This window comes from Symphalangus syndactylus, chromosome 19 (assembly GCF_028878055.3).
Source record: "Symphalangus syndactylus isolate Jambi chromosome 19, NHGRI_mSymSyn1-v2.1_pri, whole genome shotgun sequence".
Lineage (NCBI taxonomy): Eukaryota > Metazoa > Chordata > Mammalia > Primates > Hylobatidae > Symphalangus > Symphalangus syndactylus.
The window spans coordinates 11,805,711-11,825,157 of NC_072434.2; the positions used below are offsets into that span (position 1 = coordinate 11,805,711).

Below are 19,447 nucleotides of genomic sequence, written 5' to 3' on the forward strand. Positions count from 1 at the left end.
CTTATATAAGATTGAGACGTATGTCTCTAACTGCTTTCTAAGAGAAAAGAGGTAGTTGGTAGTGTGGACTGATTATCCAGGGACCATACAAAGGGTTTGAACCTCACTGCCCTATTGTATTCAGGACTGGCACTGTGAATTGATCCTGGCTGTGACTATCTTTTGTTTTCTCTGAAAATACCAAATGTGGAAATCAGGGGTCAGATTTCAGACTTGTTAATAAGCATTATTAACACACACACCCCCACTGTAATCCTTCTGTAACTTTCTCAAGGATATTAACTTCCCCTTTATGGTTAGTGTATTGTTATCTTTTCGTCAGGAACCAAAATTAACCCAAAATGGAAATAAAAATTTAAATCTTATTGATACAGAAGAAAAATTACTGTCCCGTTCATAAAAAAAGGAAAAATAGTTTACATGGATCCACCTTGTTTAAAACAAAAATCACAACTCTTGTTTTGTGAAAAAGGGGTGGTTTTTACTCTAGAATTCCTTGTTCTGGGATCACTTAATCACTATTTTGATGAGGAAGGAACTCTGAACTCCTAAGCAAACCATGCCATGACATACTTTATATATATGCACAAAAGTTGGATAAAACACAAAACCAGCATTTTGACAAGTTCACTTTAAAATGTTTTCCACATCAACTACTTAAAAGGAGTTACAGCAATATGATCTACCACCACTCAGGAAGACAGAGTGAACTTGGACATGATGAAGAACAGTAAAAAACACACGGAGCACCGGGGTCTGGCCTTGTGGGCTAAAGAAATCCTTCCCGAATTTGTCCGAGGTGATGTGTTGGGCATCAGCTGTGCCACAGTTCACCAGCAGCGATACTCTAGTTCTTCAGTATATTCCTGTTGTGAACCTATTTCTTTGAATTTAATCATCTGGGATGATTGCTGCAGTGTGAGTCTTTAGCATTTTGAAAATCCCACAGAAGAGATTAAGAAGGTTCCTCTTCCCAGAAGACACTCATATAAAGCATGCTTCTATAGGGTTAACTGTTCAGAAATTGTAAGGTGCACGGTCATCACCAGGTAAGCAGTTCTACAGGGGCCTGTGGCCCATACTCATCCTTGCATGCCCAGGGGAGCCAGCGTGCATATGAGCAGTAGGGAAGTGGCATAACAATGCAGAAGGGCTCAGGACAACTTGGCATTTTTGTTGTTAAACTCAGGCTTATCAAGAGTCATAAGGACTCATCTCAATTTGTATATACACCTTCAGACCCATACAGATAGATGCATAAGAACATGATCATTTCTGTTCTTCACAAAGTACTCAGAATTCTGACAAGAAACATTACAAGTTTATATAAATGCCCATTTGCATAGCAGCTTACAAATTCAAAAGTTGTCAGAGGCTTGGCGTGGTGGGTCACGCCTGTAATATCAGCACTTTGGGAGGCCGAGGCGGGCAGATCACTTGAGGTCAGGAGTTTGAGACCAGCTTGGCCAACGTAGCAAAACTCCGTCTCTACTAAAAATACAAAAATTAGCTGGGTGTGGTGACGGGCGCCTGTAATCCCAGCTACTCAGGAGGCTGAGGCAGGAGAATCACTTGAACTCAGGAGGCAGAGGTTGCAGTGAGCTGAGATCACGCCACTGCACTCCAGCCTGGGTGATAACGAAACTCTGTCTCAAAAAATAAAAGTTATCAGAGAGTAGTAGATACTGTTTTAGCCATCAGTTTTCGTTGAGAGTACTTCTGACACCCATAGGAAATTTTCTCTATCATATACTAAATTCTATCCATCCTCACATTATTACTGTTGCCAAAATACATTCAAACTGTTTGTATACACACATATATAGGTGTGTGTGTGTGTGTGTGTATTTATTTGGTTGAATCTTACGAAACTGCTAATTTTTTACCATTTTTGACCTATGAAAATACTTTTTTTCATAGGGTTGGACCTAATGAAATCTGAACTTTAGCTAGCTGGCTATATCTTATATACTATGCAGTACTTTCTGCTTTACTTCAGCAGGAAGAATGAAAATGCTTACCCCATTCACCAGTTCTTATGCAGCCTTGCAAAACTGTGCTTGCAAACTGCTGGTGAATTTTATGAAAATACTTAGAGGTATAGTAATTTTCACATATTTAGCATTTAACTGAAAAAAAGGTCCAAACTGAGCATATTATCTTTGTAACTACATCACCCATTACTTAACTGGCATAGCCTACCTTATAAAGATGGCTTTTGCAGACTTAAGGCCAGGTCTAGAATCAATAGGCCAAACAATAAAATATCAAAACATTTTCAACTGGGAATTCTGCTACCTCTATGTCCTGCATAACATTCAATATTTAGATTGCCCGAGACACTGCGCTAAGAACCAGTAAAAGAGAAATGCCCCGGAAACTTCAAGAAACTTACCATCTTTCAAGAAATATAAAAATATAAATAATAAGAGAATATTCTAAGAGTTTTAAGTTTCAAACTGGGACAGAGTAAAATGTAAAAAGACAGCACTTCAGAAGTTTTAAACTGACTTCAAACATTAAGGAAAAAGGCAAATACAAATGTGCTTTGAGTCTGAATCCAGGTCAATGTGATAATCAAATGTGCTCTCCTCCACAGTTCTGGCCCCAAGAAGTCCTCTTATCACCCCATAACAGTGACTAGAGATCCTCCAGGTCAGTTAAGTCCACGGCCACTTTCAAGAACAGAGTGTCATCTTTAATGTAGGCGTTCTTGGCATTCTCCAAAACAGAATGAGCCACAAAGCGGGGACAGCCAGATGCAATGTTCATCTCCCCATCAGGTCTTTTAAAGCTGCTGCTATTGGGGTCAGGCTTGAAGGTCTCCATAATGTTCTTTTTGCCACTCTGATCCAGAAGCATCAGGGTCACCCTCTGCCTGAATGGCCACTGCAACAGTGAGTCAAACTCTCCTCGCATGACCACAAAGTATAGGGACAGGTGTGTCCCCTTCCCAGACCCATCCCCATTCAGGTATGCTCTAGCACAGAGCCGGTAGCCACAGTGGCTGGTGTAGAAGGACTGGCTGAAGATGGACACCGTGTGCCCATCCACCGCCTCCCTCTTCTTCATCTTATAATCTGTCACCTTCCAAATGAGCTTTCCATTATAGCAAGTACCCTCCAGCAGTTTAAATCGCTCTTCATTTTTACTAAGCTGTGCTTTATGAATATTAATGTGGGTATCATGTTTGTTAGTTTCCTCTTCTAAAACAGCTGCAAATAAGAAAAAAAAAAAAAAAGATTCCATAGGCCTAAAAGTTATCTTTAAAATTTTCCCAAAGCGGAATTTTGTTACCTGAAAGAGACTCAACAAAATTCTGACATCCTAAAGATGAGCCGAATTCATTTGTTGTAATATATTAACTCAGGGAACATCATGTCTTGGCACACTGCCTCCAAGGAAACCTAGATGTGTACTCTTAAACTCACTGAAGTGTAGAGAAGACACTGAGCATTCAACTAGCGTGAATCAGCATGCTGAGCCCCACACTTTTCTAACTAGAATGCTCTTAAATAGCCAAACCCTTTAATATTTTTCCATACCTAAAACAATGATCCCACCACATCTCTCCCTGAGGCTTCTCATTATTTTCCATTCTTCTTTAAAGTCATCAATCCCTGTTCTTGGAATTTGCTGGCCTGTTTCCAGTCTTGGAATTTCCTAGCCCCATCCCCCAACCCCCCTTGTGGCCCTCCCTCATTTTTGCCTGAGTGGCCAGAATCTTACCATTCTCTTTCACAAATAGCAGATTCAGCCATTGTTTATCCTGGATAGATGTGACTCTCTATTTGGCCAGGTGTTTGGTTGTTTCATGAACACATGCAGACAAATGAGTCACCAAAAGAGAAATAAAATATCAGACATACCTAATCTTTGATCATTGTTTTCTAGCAGGGTAATTTTCTGTTTCACTGTATCAACTGCTTCCATCAAAGGCCTCAGGTCAAATTTATTTTGTTGCTGGTTAACCATTTGTAATAATTGATGAACTTGAGCTTCTAGCCAAGCTGACTTGTCAATGTGACTGGCAAAAACCTTTCATTACAAAATGGATAATCATGTTTAAAAATTTAGTTAATATTTTAGCAATTCATTGAGATTAAAATTTTTTTCAATTCAAACATACCACATTTAATCAATTAACAGAATGAATACAAGCCCAGAAAATAAAATTCAATGAGGATCACAGAGAGATGAGCCACCTATCTTCCTCCTCCTCCTCCTCTCCTACCACAGCTCCTGTTCTAAATGTTTGAACTTTTCTTTATCTAATTTTTATCCTCCCTCCGTTTCCCTCTGCTTGGTTCTCCAACCCATCTTTATATATTTATTTTCATGTTGTCTCTCCTCTTGCCCTATCACTTCTTTCTCTTCTTAGAAGCCAATCTCCTGATTCACTCCTGCTCTGCTAGAAGGTGGAGAATGAGATGGAATAGGCCCACCTGTTCTGGCCTAAGCTCTACAGGTGGTACAGAAGGCCCTGAGTACGGCCTAAACGTTTGACTGCTCTCTCAGGTGGAAGAGACTAAATAAAACTACTCCTCCCTTTCCCTATGTGTGTACAATATAAGGTATGGCTACTCAAAGGACCCATTTTGTTTTTCACTTTCAGTATTTGATAAATTACATGAGGAATTCAATACTTTATTATAAAATAGGCTTTGTGTTAGATGACTGCCCAACTGTAGGCTAATGTAAGTGTTCTGGGCATGTTTAAGGTATGCTAGGCTAAGCGATGATGTTTAATAGGTTAGGTGTATCAAACACATTTTTGACTTAGGATATTTTCAACTTAATGGGTTTATCAGGACATAACTCCATTGTAAGTCAAGGAGCATCTGTGCATATTAATGTATATACACATATGCATATATACTTTATATATATTTCACATACATATACATTGTATGTATATGGGGGGGTGTGTGTGTGTTTAATGTATAATGTGCTGGCCAAGTATGGAAATTATAGGGCCTAGATTTTCTGGGATAACTTAAATTTCAAATATATTGCCTATACCACATGTCTTGGCATCTTTTTCACTATAAATTTTATAATCATGATAAAGACATTATTAATCAGAATTCATTTATGGTTATTTAATGTTCATAATTTACAAAGTATTATTTTTGCTATATTTTAGTGATGTTTAAAGCATTTTCTTCCCAAGGAAATTAATAGTTTCACTTGTTGACTACAAAATGCAGAACTGCAGATGCTCTCAATGAATCTGCAATCAAGTGATTAATACTGGCCCAACATTAATTAAAACCCTAATTGCCATAAATTATATAGAAGCATTGTATCAATGTTAAAGTTATTGATATTGCTAAACGTACTGGGGTTGTGTAAAAGAAGATCTTTATTCTTAGGAAATACATACTGAAGTATTAATATGTAGAGGTAAAGGGCCATAATATACGCAGCATACTCGCAAATGGTTTAGAGAGAGCACGTGCACGCACATGCACACACACACACACACACACACACGTCAGGCGAGGAGCAGTGGAGAGGGGAGCATGAATGATGAAGCAAACGGGACAAAATGTTGACCACGAGTGAATCTGGGTGGAGGTTATACAAGTGTTCTTTGCACCATCTTATTCTTATAGCTTTTCTGTATATTTTAAATTATTTCTATTTAAAAAGTTAAAAGAAAAACTCTCACTGCAACTGAAAGCCAAATCTTGGCTTTCAACGGAAAGGCCATTTCTTACCTGGATGTTTGGGAGGAAGCTTCCATTTTTGCCAAACAACTGTGCAAACTGCTTGAACTCCTTTTCGAGTTTCTTTATAGTTTCTGCTAGCTGCTGGATTTTACTTTCTTTCTGTTCTAGGCTGTTGTGTAAGTCAGAAATCTAATAACAGGAATGTGAGGAAAAATAAAGTCACTGAATATAACTGCATGCATATAGTTAAAATCGTACTTGCAGCTAAGAAAGTATTTCTAGGAAAAAATATACATATTTATTTCTAGGAAAATATTTACAGGTAGATTCCTACATAATTATAGGAAGATATTTACAGGTGGTTCCAAAAAGCCACTTCTACAGAATTTCTCATCAGCCTTTTCTATACCTAACCTACTACGATGGTTCATCTAATGACAGGCATCACCTGACTGAATTTACTGAACTGGTTCTCTTCACTTCATTCAACACGGACTTATTAAGCAACCACAGAAGCCAGGCACCTGTAATCCCAGGTACCTGGGAGGCTGATGGGGAGGATCACTTGAGTCCAGGAGATTCAGTCGAGCCTGGGCAACATAGTGACACCTTGTCTCTTAAAACAAAATAAAACTATCACCAAAGAGTACTGATCACCATACCACATTAAATGTTACACGCACAGTATCAATAGTAATAATGACAAAAACTTGCTGACTGTCTATCATACCCTTATATTCATTAGCTCTTGTATGCCTCAAAGAACCCTATGAGTTGCACGAATATTAGACTCATTGTTCACATGAGGAAACAGAGGTAGAGAGTTTAAGTAACCCATCCAGCATACAAGCCAGCAAGTGATAGGCAAAATGCGTGGGTAGCATATTGACAGATTTTATAATCTACTTGAAGGAAACAGTTAGATACCTAAAGCTGCTCCTAGACAGCTCTTCTCTTATTCCCATATCCATTCAATCTGCAACAGTTGCCAATTTTAACTTTTAACATGACAAAAGAAACAAAAAGACTTAAATCCCTTTCTCATTTCAGCACTAGTTTCAGTCTTCATTATTTCTCCCTTGGGCTGCAACAGTAGCTTTCTAACTGGTCCTGCTCTACCCATTCTACCCCCAGCACACACCAGAACATAAGCTCCATGGGAGCTGGAACTGCCATGAACCTCACAGTCCACTATGACCCCAGCAACTGGACTGGTGCCTGGTACCAGTAGGTGCTTAATAAATATTTGTTAAATGAATGAACAGCATGAATGCTCTCCCTGCCTTTAGTCTTGTTCTCCTTCAATTTGTACTCCTTACTGTGACCAGAATAATATTAAGAGAAAAATCTGTCTTGAGCCTTCCCTGCATAAACATCTCTAGTGGCTTGCTTTTACAGGTGACACTGGGCCCTACGTGACCTGTCCCTGGCTACACTTTCAGCCTCAAACCCATTCACATTCCACATGCGTCCTGCCCAGCAAGACCCTATTTCCTGTCAGGCCCTGCTCTCTCAGACACCTCTCTCTTCATCTAAAAACTACCACTTTTTAAGCCTCCACTCATGGGTACATCCTCTTGGAAATATTTCCTTACTTGCACCACCCACCGAGACCACCTCTCAAGTTCCATGATACCCTGTCCATATTCTAGTGTATAAATCATCATTATCATGCTTATAACTTGCTTTTTGTTGTTGTTTTGGTCTTCTCCTCCACTAAATTGTTTCTTGAGACTACATCTCATTTATTTCTTTATCCTTAGAGCCTAGGACAGTGCCTGGCACAGAGAGGGCATTTGATACATATTTTATGAATGAATGCACAAATGGCTGAAACAATCATTTGATCTCTGGCCCTAGAACCCTTTATTTAGACCCCTAGAGCTGACTTCCACCTACCTGCCTGACCAAAAGCAAAGTCCTTGTCTCTCTCTGCACCCTCACCTCTAACCTGCTCCAGTTTTGTAGTGTCCATCTTGGTTAATATCATTACCATGTCCCCTCCCTACTCAGCTTACTGCATGTCATTTACAATCTCAGAAGGTCTCTTGATAGTCTCTCTCTTTTCAGCCCACTGACATGGCCTTGGTTGAGCCTTCACCATCACCACCACCACCTCCAGCATCTTGCTTCCACCTACTACTGAAGTACTTATTATGTGTTAGGCATTGTACTACTAGCTTAACTATATTATCCCTTTTCACCATCACCACAACCCCATTTACAAATGAGGAAACTGGGGATGATAGAAATGAAGTAGTTTGTCCAAACTCATATGGCTAGCATGCAGCCTGGCTGCAAACCTAGGCATTCTGGCTCCAGGGCCTTCACTGTTATCAATTGCCATGCTATTACCAACTGTCTTGCTTTAAAAAAGAAAAACAAACAAACTGCTTTGGGCGGCTGAGGCAGGCAGATGGCTTGAGCTCATGAGACCAGCCTGGGCAACATGGCAAAACCCTGTCTCTACAAAAAAATACAAAAATTAGCCGAGTGTGGTGGTGCACACCTATAGTCCCAGCTACTCAAGAGGCTGAGGTAGGAGGATCTCTTGAGCCTGGGAGGCAGAGATTACAGACAGTCTGGATTGCACCAGTGTACTCCAGCCTTCAATAGGGCCAGACCCTATCTCAACAAACAAACAAACAAACAATTAGCTGACCAAGTGTTTTCCAATTAAGAAACCTCCATTAGCTCCCTATTATTGAAAAAACCATTAGTTCAAACTTCTGGCCCTTAAAACCTTTCTGAAACAAGGCAGAGTATAAATGAATGAAAAAATAATTGAATGCACAGTGTTCAACACTTCTTAGGCTACACAGAAGGCCACTGCAATCTGGATCCAACACACCAGTCTCTGGCCTTTCTCTATCTCATACTCAGAAGTCCATTCATCCTAAAACCCCATTTCCTTGACTCATCAGCATTTCTTATGCCTCCCTGCTTTGGTGCAAGCTCTCCCTTTTGGATGTCCTTCTTCCACAACATTTTAACTAATGAATCTTTCCTCCTTCAAGAGGCAGCTTGGATGTCTTGCCTTGAAAGTCTTCCCCAACTCCCCTAGAATAAACTGCTGCAGTCTCTGTACCCCAGACTGAGTTACAGCATGTCCTACAAGGCATGATAACTTACCTGTTTACATTTATGTTAGTTCTTCAAGGGTAGAGGCTGTATCTTCCTTGGTTCAGTGTCCCTAGCAGCAAACATTGTACCTGACATACAGTAGGTGTTTCTTGAATGAAAAGATGGATGAATGAGGCAACTGATGCAGAAAAAACTTGGGAATGGTTACTAGGCAGCATGCCTTCTACCAAAGTTACTGTTTAATCAGTCTTCCTAATTTTCTCCAGGATCTGACCCTGGAACTCACACACCTACTTTAATAGAAAATCAGACATCAAAAAATCATCTGCAGTAGTAAACATCAGCTCCTTTTCTGAAAATGGATGGTTTTCTTCTCTACCTGGGCTTGAAAAGTCTGATTTTCTGAGATGTTCTAACAAAATAATTAACTTTCCTAAAAATTGCTCAATAGAATCAGCATTTATTGAGGTTAATATGCATGCCACAGGCACTATGGCAGGCATTTGCATATAATTTCACTTGATAATCACAACTCGGTCAAATAAGTGTGTATGTATGCATTTATCAGGTTGCAAAGCTTCTGCAAAGGCAGGAGTTTAGACTTATCACAAAATTTATAAAACCTATCGTGCTTAGGATAGTCAACTGTTGTTTCACAGTGATATTAATTTAACTGAAACGTCAAATTGCTAAGTGTCAGATATTAAACAAAAGGTGTGTAGATAGGCTATTGAGAGGCAGTTATGGTATACCATGGGGAGTACTGGACTTAGAATCAGAGGACATGGGTTTTGAGATTGAATTCTGCTACTTACGATTAAAACACATAAAAATTTCTCAGCGTTCAGTTATTTTATCTGTTGAATGAGGGGGATGGACCCAAGGATCCTAAGGGCACCTTCCAATTCTAATGTTCTATAATCCTATGAGCCTGTTTGGCCATTTAATAGAAAAACATCTACCTCCAATTGACTTATACTGAAACAGAGGAGAATAGAAAAATACCAGCATAGAGCAGGTAAATCCCAGCAATTCTGTTGCCTCACTTTTTATTTGAACCTTTGAAGATTTACCTGTTCTTCTAATTGGACGTTCTTTTCTAAAACCAAACGCATGTGCTCCCGTAAGGCTGAATGCTCATGTTCCTGCAGGTTCCTCCGTTTATCCTTCAATATGAAGAGAAAAATAAGTCAGGTTGCTGAGAGGCTCCAAAAATAAAAGTGGTGGTAGGATATTCTGCTAAAATAGAATCTTAACAACTTTGCTTACTTTAATAGTTTAAACACGCACCAGTCTCTAGGTGGGTTGCAGGAAAAATGACTCCAGCGGGTCCCTTTTCCAGCTTTAGGATTCGTGTTTTTTGTTTTGTTTTGTTTTTTTGAGACAGCCTGCTCTGTCGCCCAGGCTGGATTGCAGTGGCATGATCTTGGCTCACTGCAGCCTCTGCCTCTTGGGTTCAAGTGATTCTTGTGCCCTAGCCTCCCGAGTAGCTGGGATTACAGGTGTGCACCATCACACCCAGCTAATTTTTGTATTTTCAGTAGAGATAGAGTTTCACCACGTTGGCCAGGGTGGTCTCGAACTCCTGGCCTCAAGTGATCTGCCTGCCTTGGCCTCCCAAAGTGCTGGGATTACAAGTGTGAGTCACCATACCTGGCCCAGGCTTTAGGATTCTACAATATCCATGAGACAGAGAATCAGGCCAATATCAAAATTCTCAGTGCTGATTTTCTTCCTTGCCCTGGGAGTATATGACTGTGGGTTAAGCATAGTTATTATCATCTCTCAACTATTCGCATATAAAAACTATCTCCTTTGTGGGTTATCTTCAAACCAGTTTTGTTTTTTGAGATGGAGTCTCACTCTGTCGCCCAGGCTGGAGTACGGTGACACGATTTTGGCTCACTGCAACCTCCGCCTCCTGGGTTCAAGTGATTCTCCTGCCTCAGCCTCCCGAGTAGCTGGGATTACAGGCACATGCCACCTTGCCCAGCTAATTTTTGTATTTTTAGTAGAGACAGGGTTTCACCATATTGCTCAGGCTGGTCTTGAACTCCTGACCTCGTGATCTGCCCGCCTTGGCCTCCCAAAGTGCTGGGATTACAGGCATGAGCCACCGCGCCTGGCCTCTTCAAATTAGTTTTAAGTCAACACTAGTTCTTCCTCTGTCAAGCACATTTCCATGCTGCCTCCAATCACGGACTGGCTGCCATGGGCAGAAGGAATGCCACCTGATTTTAATTTCAGCCCATATAAATTTGTTGCCCTCAAAACCATAGAATACATTTGCAAGAAGAAATGGTTGCTTTTTCCCTAATCATTAAAATATTTTTTTTTGCAGACTGCCTATATTATTAGTAAAAGCAAATGTCTGTTAGGTGTTCAAGGTGATCCATGCAGTCTAACTAAATATTTATCATCAATTTCCATTTGGGTTAGGGTTGGCTTCTTTGGTGATAGGCTGTCCTAAATAAAGTTCTGGAGAATAACTCCCCCAGCCATCCCAAGCTCTGGTGCTGAGGCAAGTTCTAGAATACAAACCAACTGGAGATCTGGGCCTGACTGTAAAGATCATTTTTAGAGCTAGAAAGCAATTCTGCATTTTTTTTTTTTGAGACAGGGTCTCACTCTGTTGCCCAGGCTGGAGTATAATGGCATGACCTTTGCTCACTGCAATCTCTGCCTCCCTGGCTCAAGGGATTCTCCCACCTCAGCCTCCCAAGGAGCTGCGACTACAGGGTGCGCCACCACGCCTGGCTAATTTTTGTATTTTTTGGTAGAGACAGGGTTTCAACATGTGCCCAAGCTGGACAATTGTGCTCAGGCACAAGGAAGGTAAACCCTATCCTCTTTGCAGCCAAGACAACCTCTGGTTTGATATGTGACAAATTTATAGACTCTTCACTGATTTTTTTTAAATCCTTCTCAGAATATACATTTTTTCAAATGGTTTTTAAAATAAAAGAAATATGTGCTTACGTCAAACAACCTAAGACGAAGAATGAAAAGTAAAAGGCCTCTTCTGTCCATCTCCACACCCACTTTCCTAGTCTTACCAGAGTCAGTAAGGATATATACATATTTGTAACGCAAATGAGAACATACTATATTTAATTTTTTACATATATCTCATTATTTTTATCAGCTACATAGTATTCTAAAATATATAGTTGGTGTTTTAATGATAGACTTACAGGTTGTTTTTAGTTTTGAGTTGTGGGGTTTTTTTTGCTATACAAACAATAATAGAAAAAACATCTTTGTGTGTGTTTGTGTATGTGTAATCACTGTATAACTTAAGAAAGGATATCTGTAACATAAATCCTAGCAGAAATGCAGGGTCAATGTGTGGATTCATTTTTTATTTTCATAGATATAACCAAATTGCCCTAAAAAAAGTGAGATATCATAAGATGTTTTAATCTTTGTCAATTTGATGACATTTGGTAAAATTATATTTCTTGTTATAATGTATATTTATTTAGGAGTGAAACTGAGCATCTTTTCTTACATCTATCAGTCAAATGAATTTTTTTCTGGAACTGCCCATATACTGTATTTCTTTGCCTATTTTTCCATTAAGTTGAGTAGGTTATTAACATGTAAGGTTTCTTTGTATATTAAGGAAAATAACCCCCCCCTTTTTTTGTCTGATCATATGTTGCAAACTTTTCCCTCCAGTTCACTGTTTGCTATTTGACTTTATTTATGGTATTTTTAAAAATCATATAGAAGTTTTAAATATATTAAAAGTTTATCAAAATTATGGCTTCTGGTTTTGTGTTAGTCATTTAAGAAAGGGCTTCTGTTGTTGCTGGAGGGGTTTTTTTGTTTGTTTTGAGACAGTCTCACTCTATCGCCCAGGCTGGAGTGCAGTAGCGCGAACTCAGCTCACTGCAACCTCGGCCTCCCAAGTTCAAGCGATTCTCATACCTCAGCCTCCCGAGTAGCTGGGATTACAGGCGTGCACCACCACGCCCAGCTAACTTTTGTATTTTTAGTAGAGGTAGGGTTTCACCATGTTGGCCAGGCTGGTCTCGAACTCCTGACTTCAAATGATCCACCCAACTCAGCCTCTCAAAATGCTGGGATTATAGGCGTAAGCCACCGCACCAGCCTCTTTAAGAATAAAAAAATTCGGCTGGGCGCGGTGGCTCACGCTTGTAATCCCAGCACTTTGGGAGGCCGAGGCGGGTGGATCACGAGGTCAGGAGATCGAGACCATGGTGAAACCCCGTCTCTACTAAAAATACAAAAAATTAGCCGGGCGTGGTGGCAGACGCCTGTAGTCCCAGCTACTCGGAGAGGCTGAGGCAGGAGAATGGCGTGAACCCGGGAGGCAGAGGTTGCAGTGAGCCGAGATTGCACCACTGCACTCCAGCCTGGGTGACAGAGCAAGACTCCATCTCAAAAAAAAAAAAAAAAAAAAAAAAAAGAACAAAGAAATAATTATTGTGCTGGTTAATTTTATGTGTCAACCTGGCTAGGCTATGGTACCCAATTGTTTGCTCAAAACAAGTCTATATGCTGCTGTGAAGGTATTTTGTAGACGTGATGAAAACAATTGGTAGACTTGAAGTAAGCAGATTACCCTCCATAGTGTGGTGGGCCTCATCCCATCATTTGAAGGCCTTCAGAGCAAACACTAAGGTTTTCTGAAGGAAAAAATGCTTCTCCTCAAGACTGCAGCATAGAAACTCCAGCCAGAGTTTCCAGATCGCCGAGCTGCCCTGCAGATTTTGGACTTGCTAGCCCTCACAACTGCAAGACCCAACTTCTTAAAATAAACCTCTCTACATATGTATATATCCCATTGGTTCTGTTCTTCTGGAGAACTCTAAAATAATTAGCCTTAAATTTCTCAGAACCGTATGTCTTTCTCCATCCTTGATGGAACAGAGAGTAAACTGAACTTGCCAAGTGAATTATACAGTAGAATGTATAGGCAGAAACAAAAAGTCATTCCATACCGTTACAGCACAGCCATAGTGCTTAAAAGGACAGTCTTGCTCAGCTTCAGGACATACAGCCAGGTGTTCACCCACCTATGAAATGGATAGTCACAAGCTATAGAAATTCATCACTTATTCTCCAACTGCAGCAATCAGGGAGCCATGAGTGGCTTGGGAAGAAGGCAAGGACCAGGAGGAGAGAGGCCTGGCAAGAAAGAGCTATGATGAGTTGAAGAGAGTTTGCAGGAAAAAGAGAAGGGAAGACAGATATGTCATGGTCATAAGTGTAATTTAAGCCCTGGGCCCATATCTTTGGGATTTTATCAAACACAGACCACAGTGATTACTAAAACTTTATCTTCCATAAAATCTACAGAGAGTATTATTTGCAGTTACCTCAGTTTTTAGAATAATCTTCGCACAATTGTTGGGACAAAATACTGGGTATTCAGGACACAAGTTTTCCTCATGATTCTGAAACAGAGAAAGTGCAATAAAACAAAACCAAGGGTTGTCTTTCATGGCCTCACAGTGATTACACCTGTGTCTCTTTGGGGCTATGTGTCATGTGGCTTACTCTCTACAGAAAGTTATTGCCTAGCTCCAAAAAAGGATTAAAGATGTCCACTTTCTACGTGTAAATGAACTTAATTAAAATATTAAATTTTCCAATTATTCCAAAAGAAAGTCATAGAGCACAGGACTCAAAGAAGGCAGATTGGGGAACTGCCAGCATAGCTCCTTCGGGACATGGATAAGGTACCCATGCTTTCTTTTTATGCCTACATCCTGCCTCCCCAGCTACACTGCAGAATTCAGAGAGTAGACATTATTGTCACCTCCTTGTGACTCAGCGCTCAGCATTCCTTACACATACAGAGCATGTGTTTAAATAATATTTTTGCCAACAATAAATGGAGTGCTACCAAGAAGGTTTTAAGCTTTTCACAGAACTTCTCTCCAAAAAGCAAATTCTTTAGACCTAATTCTGTACAAAAATAAATGCAGGAATGTTCTTCTGGCATTCCACCTGATTCACTGTGACCACTCAGGCATAATTTAGCTCCATAAAGATGACTGTTGTATGTGTTGTTTTTCACCTGTAGATTGATGACTACCACATCCTTTTTGCAATAAAGGCATTTTTCCTCTCGAAACTGACAGTATGCACTCAAATGCTCTTTCAGGTCTTTCCGTAGGACTGGTTCCCGGCACTTCTCATTAGAACACTGCACAGCTTGAAATAAGCACTGCTGAAGGTGATCCTGCAACAGATAACAACAGGCCAGTGGGACCTGCTAACCAGGGTGGTAGGAGGGAAGTCAGCTGAAGGCCTAGTGAGGGAGAGAGAACAGGGTGGGCAGCTGGGCAGAAAGGCTTGCACAGAGCAAGGCAGAGGGTAGGCTCAGGGAATGCTGCCCACTGTCTCTGCTGAGGAGACGGCATGGGGAGGGCTGCTTGTACCAGAGATGGGAAAGCCAGTCTTGGTTGGGGGAAATTCAGAGGACAGGGGAAGATAGGTGAAGAGGGAAGTACACCAAGTTTGTTTTAGATGATCTAATAATGTGCTCATATTCTCATGTTAGATCTTGGATATTTCCCTTAATTTACCAGTTCTTCAAGGACATTTTTATTTCTTTTGTGGACTCTTCATCCCAACCTCCAGCATCAAGTATGGGTCTCTGCATAGCAGATGGTAAAAGGACACAGGAAAAAGAAAAAAGGAGAGAAGGGTATATCCTAACTCAAGGAAGAAAGGGAAAGGATTAAGAAGATGAAAAGAAGGGAGAGTAAGCTATTCCAGAAATGATAAAGAAAAGGAGGTGGAGGAAATACGGGTGTGCAAGCCCAAGAGAAGCTAGGAATGGTCAGACTGGTAAAATCAGGAAATATTTTTAACCATTAATAATACTTTATTGGCCACGTGTGGTGGCTCATGCTCGTAATCCCAGAACTTTGGGAGGCTGAGATGGGAGGATCACTTGAGGCCAGGACTCAAGTCCAGCCTGGGAAACACAGTGAGACCCTAAGACCTTGTCTCCACAAATTTTTTTTTTTAATTAGCCAAGTGTTACGGTGTACACCTATGGCCCCAACTACACAGGAGGCTGAGGTGGGAGGATCAGTTGGGTCCAGAAGTTTGAGGCTGCAGTGAGCTATGACTGTGCCACTGCACTCCAGCCTAGGTGACAGAGTGAGACCCTATCACAAACAATAAGTTATTTAAATTTTATTTTAAATATTCTCTAATTTTATTTTAAAAGTTATTTTAAATATTCTGTTATTTATTATTAAATATAAACATTTAATTATTATTTACATGTAAATAATATATTTATTATAAACAATATATGTAATATAATATATAACATTATATATACTACTTAATATTATTTAATATTAGAGAATGATTACATGGACAGTGTTCATTCCAGGGTTCTTCACACTCTATTTTATTTTATTTATTTATTTATTTTTTAATTTTATTTTATTTTTGAGTCAGGGTCTCTCTCTGTCACCCAAGCTGGAGTGAAGTGGCACAATCTCCATTCACTGAAACCTCTACCTCCTGGGTTGAAGAGCTTCTTGTGAGTCAGCCTCCAGAATAGCTGGGATTACAGGTGTGCACCACACCCATCTAATTTTTGTATTTTTAGTAGAGACCATGTTGGCCAGGTTGGACATTCTAGATTTTTTTTTTTTTTTTTTTAGACAGAGTCTCGTGCTGTCACCCAGGCTGAAGTGCAGTGGCGCGATCTTGGCTCACTGCAACCTCCGCCTCCCAGGTTTCAAGCAATTCTCCTGCCTCAGCCTCCCAAGTAGCTGGGATTACAGGCGCCAGTCATCATGCCCGGCTAATTTTTGTATTATTAGTAAAGACAGCGTTTTGCCATGTTGGCCAGGCTGGTCTCAAACTCCTGACCTCAGGCAATCTGCCCACCTTGGCCTCCCAAAGTGCTGGTATTACAGGCATGAGACACCACGCCTGGCCAACATTCCAGAGGTTTAAAAGCAGGCATATCTCAGTGAAAACCTTTGAATCACTGCAGTTATTGTGATGCTGGCAAGTTACCAAAATGTTAGAGAACTTATCCCTCTGAGGGTCCTTTAAGACAAAATTGGCAAGCTAAGACTCACAGGCCAAATCTGGCCTGCTACTTGTTTTTATAATTAAAGTTTTATTGGAGAGGAGCCACACCTATTCCTTCACATATTGTCTATATAGCTGCTTTCCCTCTAAAATGGGAGAGCTGAGTAATTGTGACAGAGACTGTATGGCCTGCAAAGCCTAAAACAGTTACTATCCGGCTCTTTATTATTATTATTATTATTAATTATTATTGTTTGACTCTTAACAGAGTTTGCTGATCCCTTCTCTTCTCAGAAGAAAAAGCAAACAGTTCTTTGACAGTGAGATAAACAAATACAGCTATTCTCCTTCACCTCTGATAGTAAGAATCATATGGTGATCACAGTTGGAATCCATCTCTTCTCCAAAATTGGTTGATATTACTCCTCAACTCTCACCCAAACAGTCAATATTCATCACAACTCTGCTACCTGTAAGATTCTACACCTTACAAGGGGGTGGGTGGGAAACAAGGAATGAGGGGAAATATAAAAGAAACAGGTGGAGAGAAACCAGCCCCTGCTCTCCATAAGCCAGTTTTGGTCACTAAAGCTGTTCAATGGCCCATTTGAGCCTCACTTACTTTTTAGGCTTAGTGACAACAAAGTTGGAAAAAAGGCCTTGCTCTAGGACTCGACTATTCAAAACAAGCGGCAAAGGACACATGAAAACAGAACAAAAGTTCTATGAACCTCCAAATAAATCCTTGCGTTAACCAGGAAATCATTTACACATTTATAAGCTCAGTGCCTGAGGGATTTGGAAGTGTGATAGAGAAAAGACTGAATCATCTGAAATATGTGTTCCAAAATGTGTGGGTGTGCGGGAGAAATTTCAGCAGCCTCTCAGCAATTCCCTGGAAGTTAGAGAAGCCTGAGTCATGTTCACTTGCAGTGTGATCAAACTTGACATGGGCCTGCCAGGCAGCGCCACACTTCCAGCTTCCCATTTAACCACCTTCCCTAGCTGGAGGGAAGAGCAGCTGGGGTCACTTCATTTGAAAGGCATCAATTCCCCTTCACTTACATTTCCCCTACACCTTGTTGGTGTCTCTCCTATCAATGCTTCACCTTTAACCCACAGCCTGTCTCTGTCCTGGTCTGAGTGATCTGCGTTAGATCATAAACCCCACGAGGCCAGACCCCACAGTTGCTGGGAAACACTTACGACAGCACCAAGTGAGAGAGCAAATGCTTTCGGGGAAGGACCTCACAATTGTGTCTTTCTGTAATCATGCCCTGGGTCCCACACAGTTCCCCCAAAATGGCATATTCTTGAGTGTCTGTTTGGTCCAGCATGTCCCACGCCCTCTCTTTTGGCTCAATGATCCCTACCACACAATTAAGGTCTAGTGGATACAAGATGTCCTCCATGAGCTCCATACAGGACGAACCTCTTCACTCATACCTCAGCCCTAGGTGGGCTACAGCACTGTAGCCACCTGTATTGCTAGACTGGGAATCCTTGAGGGCAATTCACTGAATCCCTGTACCATGCTTAGCTCAGTAACTGTCACATAAAGGGGTTCAATACACATCCCTGGAAAAATGGCAAAAGCAGATATTGTTCATGAGTAATACCAACCTGGTACCGGCCCAGAATAACCTTGGCATTACATCCAGGAGCATTGCTGCAATATACATATAAGTTGAGGACTTCTCTTTTGCAGCAATTGTCTTTAAAAACCTAAAAGATAAACATAATAGGTCTCACACACTTCGAAGTTTTACAGCAATGTGAATTAAGCTATTATTAATTTGGTCTTCAAGTGTATCTCAGAAGGCAGGTGGAAACTTCCAGACATCAGCTGGAATGGAAATATCACACTTACACCACACTGAAAGAAAAGGCTATCTCAGACACATACTTTTGACAAACCATTAAACATACAAGCCAGGTAACAATGCCCTGTGTACCAGGCTGCAGCTAGCTGAATCTCATGGTGAACCTGACCCCACATTCTTAAAGGTCAGGAGGTGAAGCTTGGCCAAGGGTGATGCTTTCAGCTTCCTGTCCCAGGGTAAATGTATTACTCATCAGACGGTGTCACTGAGGCTGTGCTATTTTAGCGCAAACCAGGAGTCGGCAAACTTTCTCTGTAAGCGGTCAGATAGTCCACATCGTGATCATCTCTGTTGTCACATTTCAACTCTTCCATACACAATACTTAAATGAATGGGCACAGCTATATTCTAATAAAATACTATTTATGAAGACTGAAATTTGAATTTCACATGTCACAAAACTTTCTTCTTTGGATTATTTAAAATGAATTTTTATTTTGAAGTAGTTTAAGACTCACAAGAAGTTGCAAAAATATGAGGGTTTCTATGCACCCACGATTACATAAAAAGAATTTCTTAGCTTACAGGCCATACAAAAACAGGTAGCAGGCTGGATTTGTCCCAAGACTGTATTATGCCAAGCCCTGGATAGTAGGTGAGACAGACACTAAGTGCAGCACAACCCCGTTGTAGGTATTTGCAAAACATTTCATAAGGAGTATAGAGAAGATGCATGTACAGCAGACTAGAGGCTCAAGGAAAGCTTCTGCTTGAACATCCTGCAACAGAATCTTAAAGGAAGAAAACTGAACTTAAAGAGGA

The 19,447-nt window shown here is 40.6% G+C and overlaps 1 protein-coding gene across 3 annotated transcripts in view; it reads right to left on the bottom strand.

The window, feature by feature from the left end:
* Window positions 1-459: 459 nt before the first annotated feature.
* The window catches only part of TRAF5 (TNF receptor associated factor 5), a 44,089-nt gene continuing 25,101 nt past the window's right edge, over window positions 460-19,447 (bottom strand). For all 3 annotated transcript variants that reach the window (XM_063613120.1, XM_063613122.1, XM_063613121.1), the window contains 8 exons: window positions 18,426-18,527; window positions 14,812-14,976; window positions 14,108-14,185; window positions 13,730-13,804; window positions 9,833-9,925; window positions 5,724-5,864; window positions 3,870-4,038; window positions 460-3,215 (listed from right to left, as the gene is read on the bottom strand). In XM_063613120.1, the coding sequence (XP_063469190.1) occupies window positions 2,641-3,215; window positions 3,870-4,038; window positions 5,724-5,864; window positions 9,833-9,925; window positions 13,730-13,804; window positions 14,108-14,185; window positions 14,812-14,976; window positions 18,426-18,527 (1,398 nt within the window). In that variant the 3' untranslated portion in view covers window positions 460-2,640. The remainder of the gene's footprint in view (window positions 3,216-3,869; window positions 4,039-5,723; window positions 5,865-9,832; window positions 9,926-13,729; window positions 13,805-14,107; window positions 14,186-14,811; window positions 14,977-18,425; window positions 18,528-19,447) is intronic.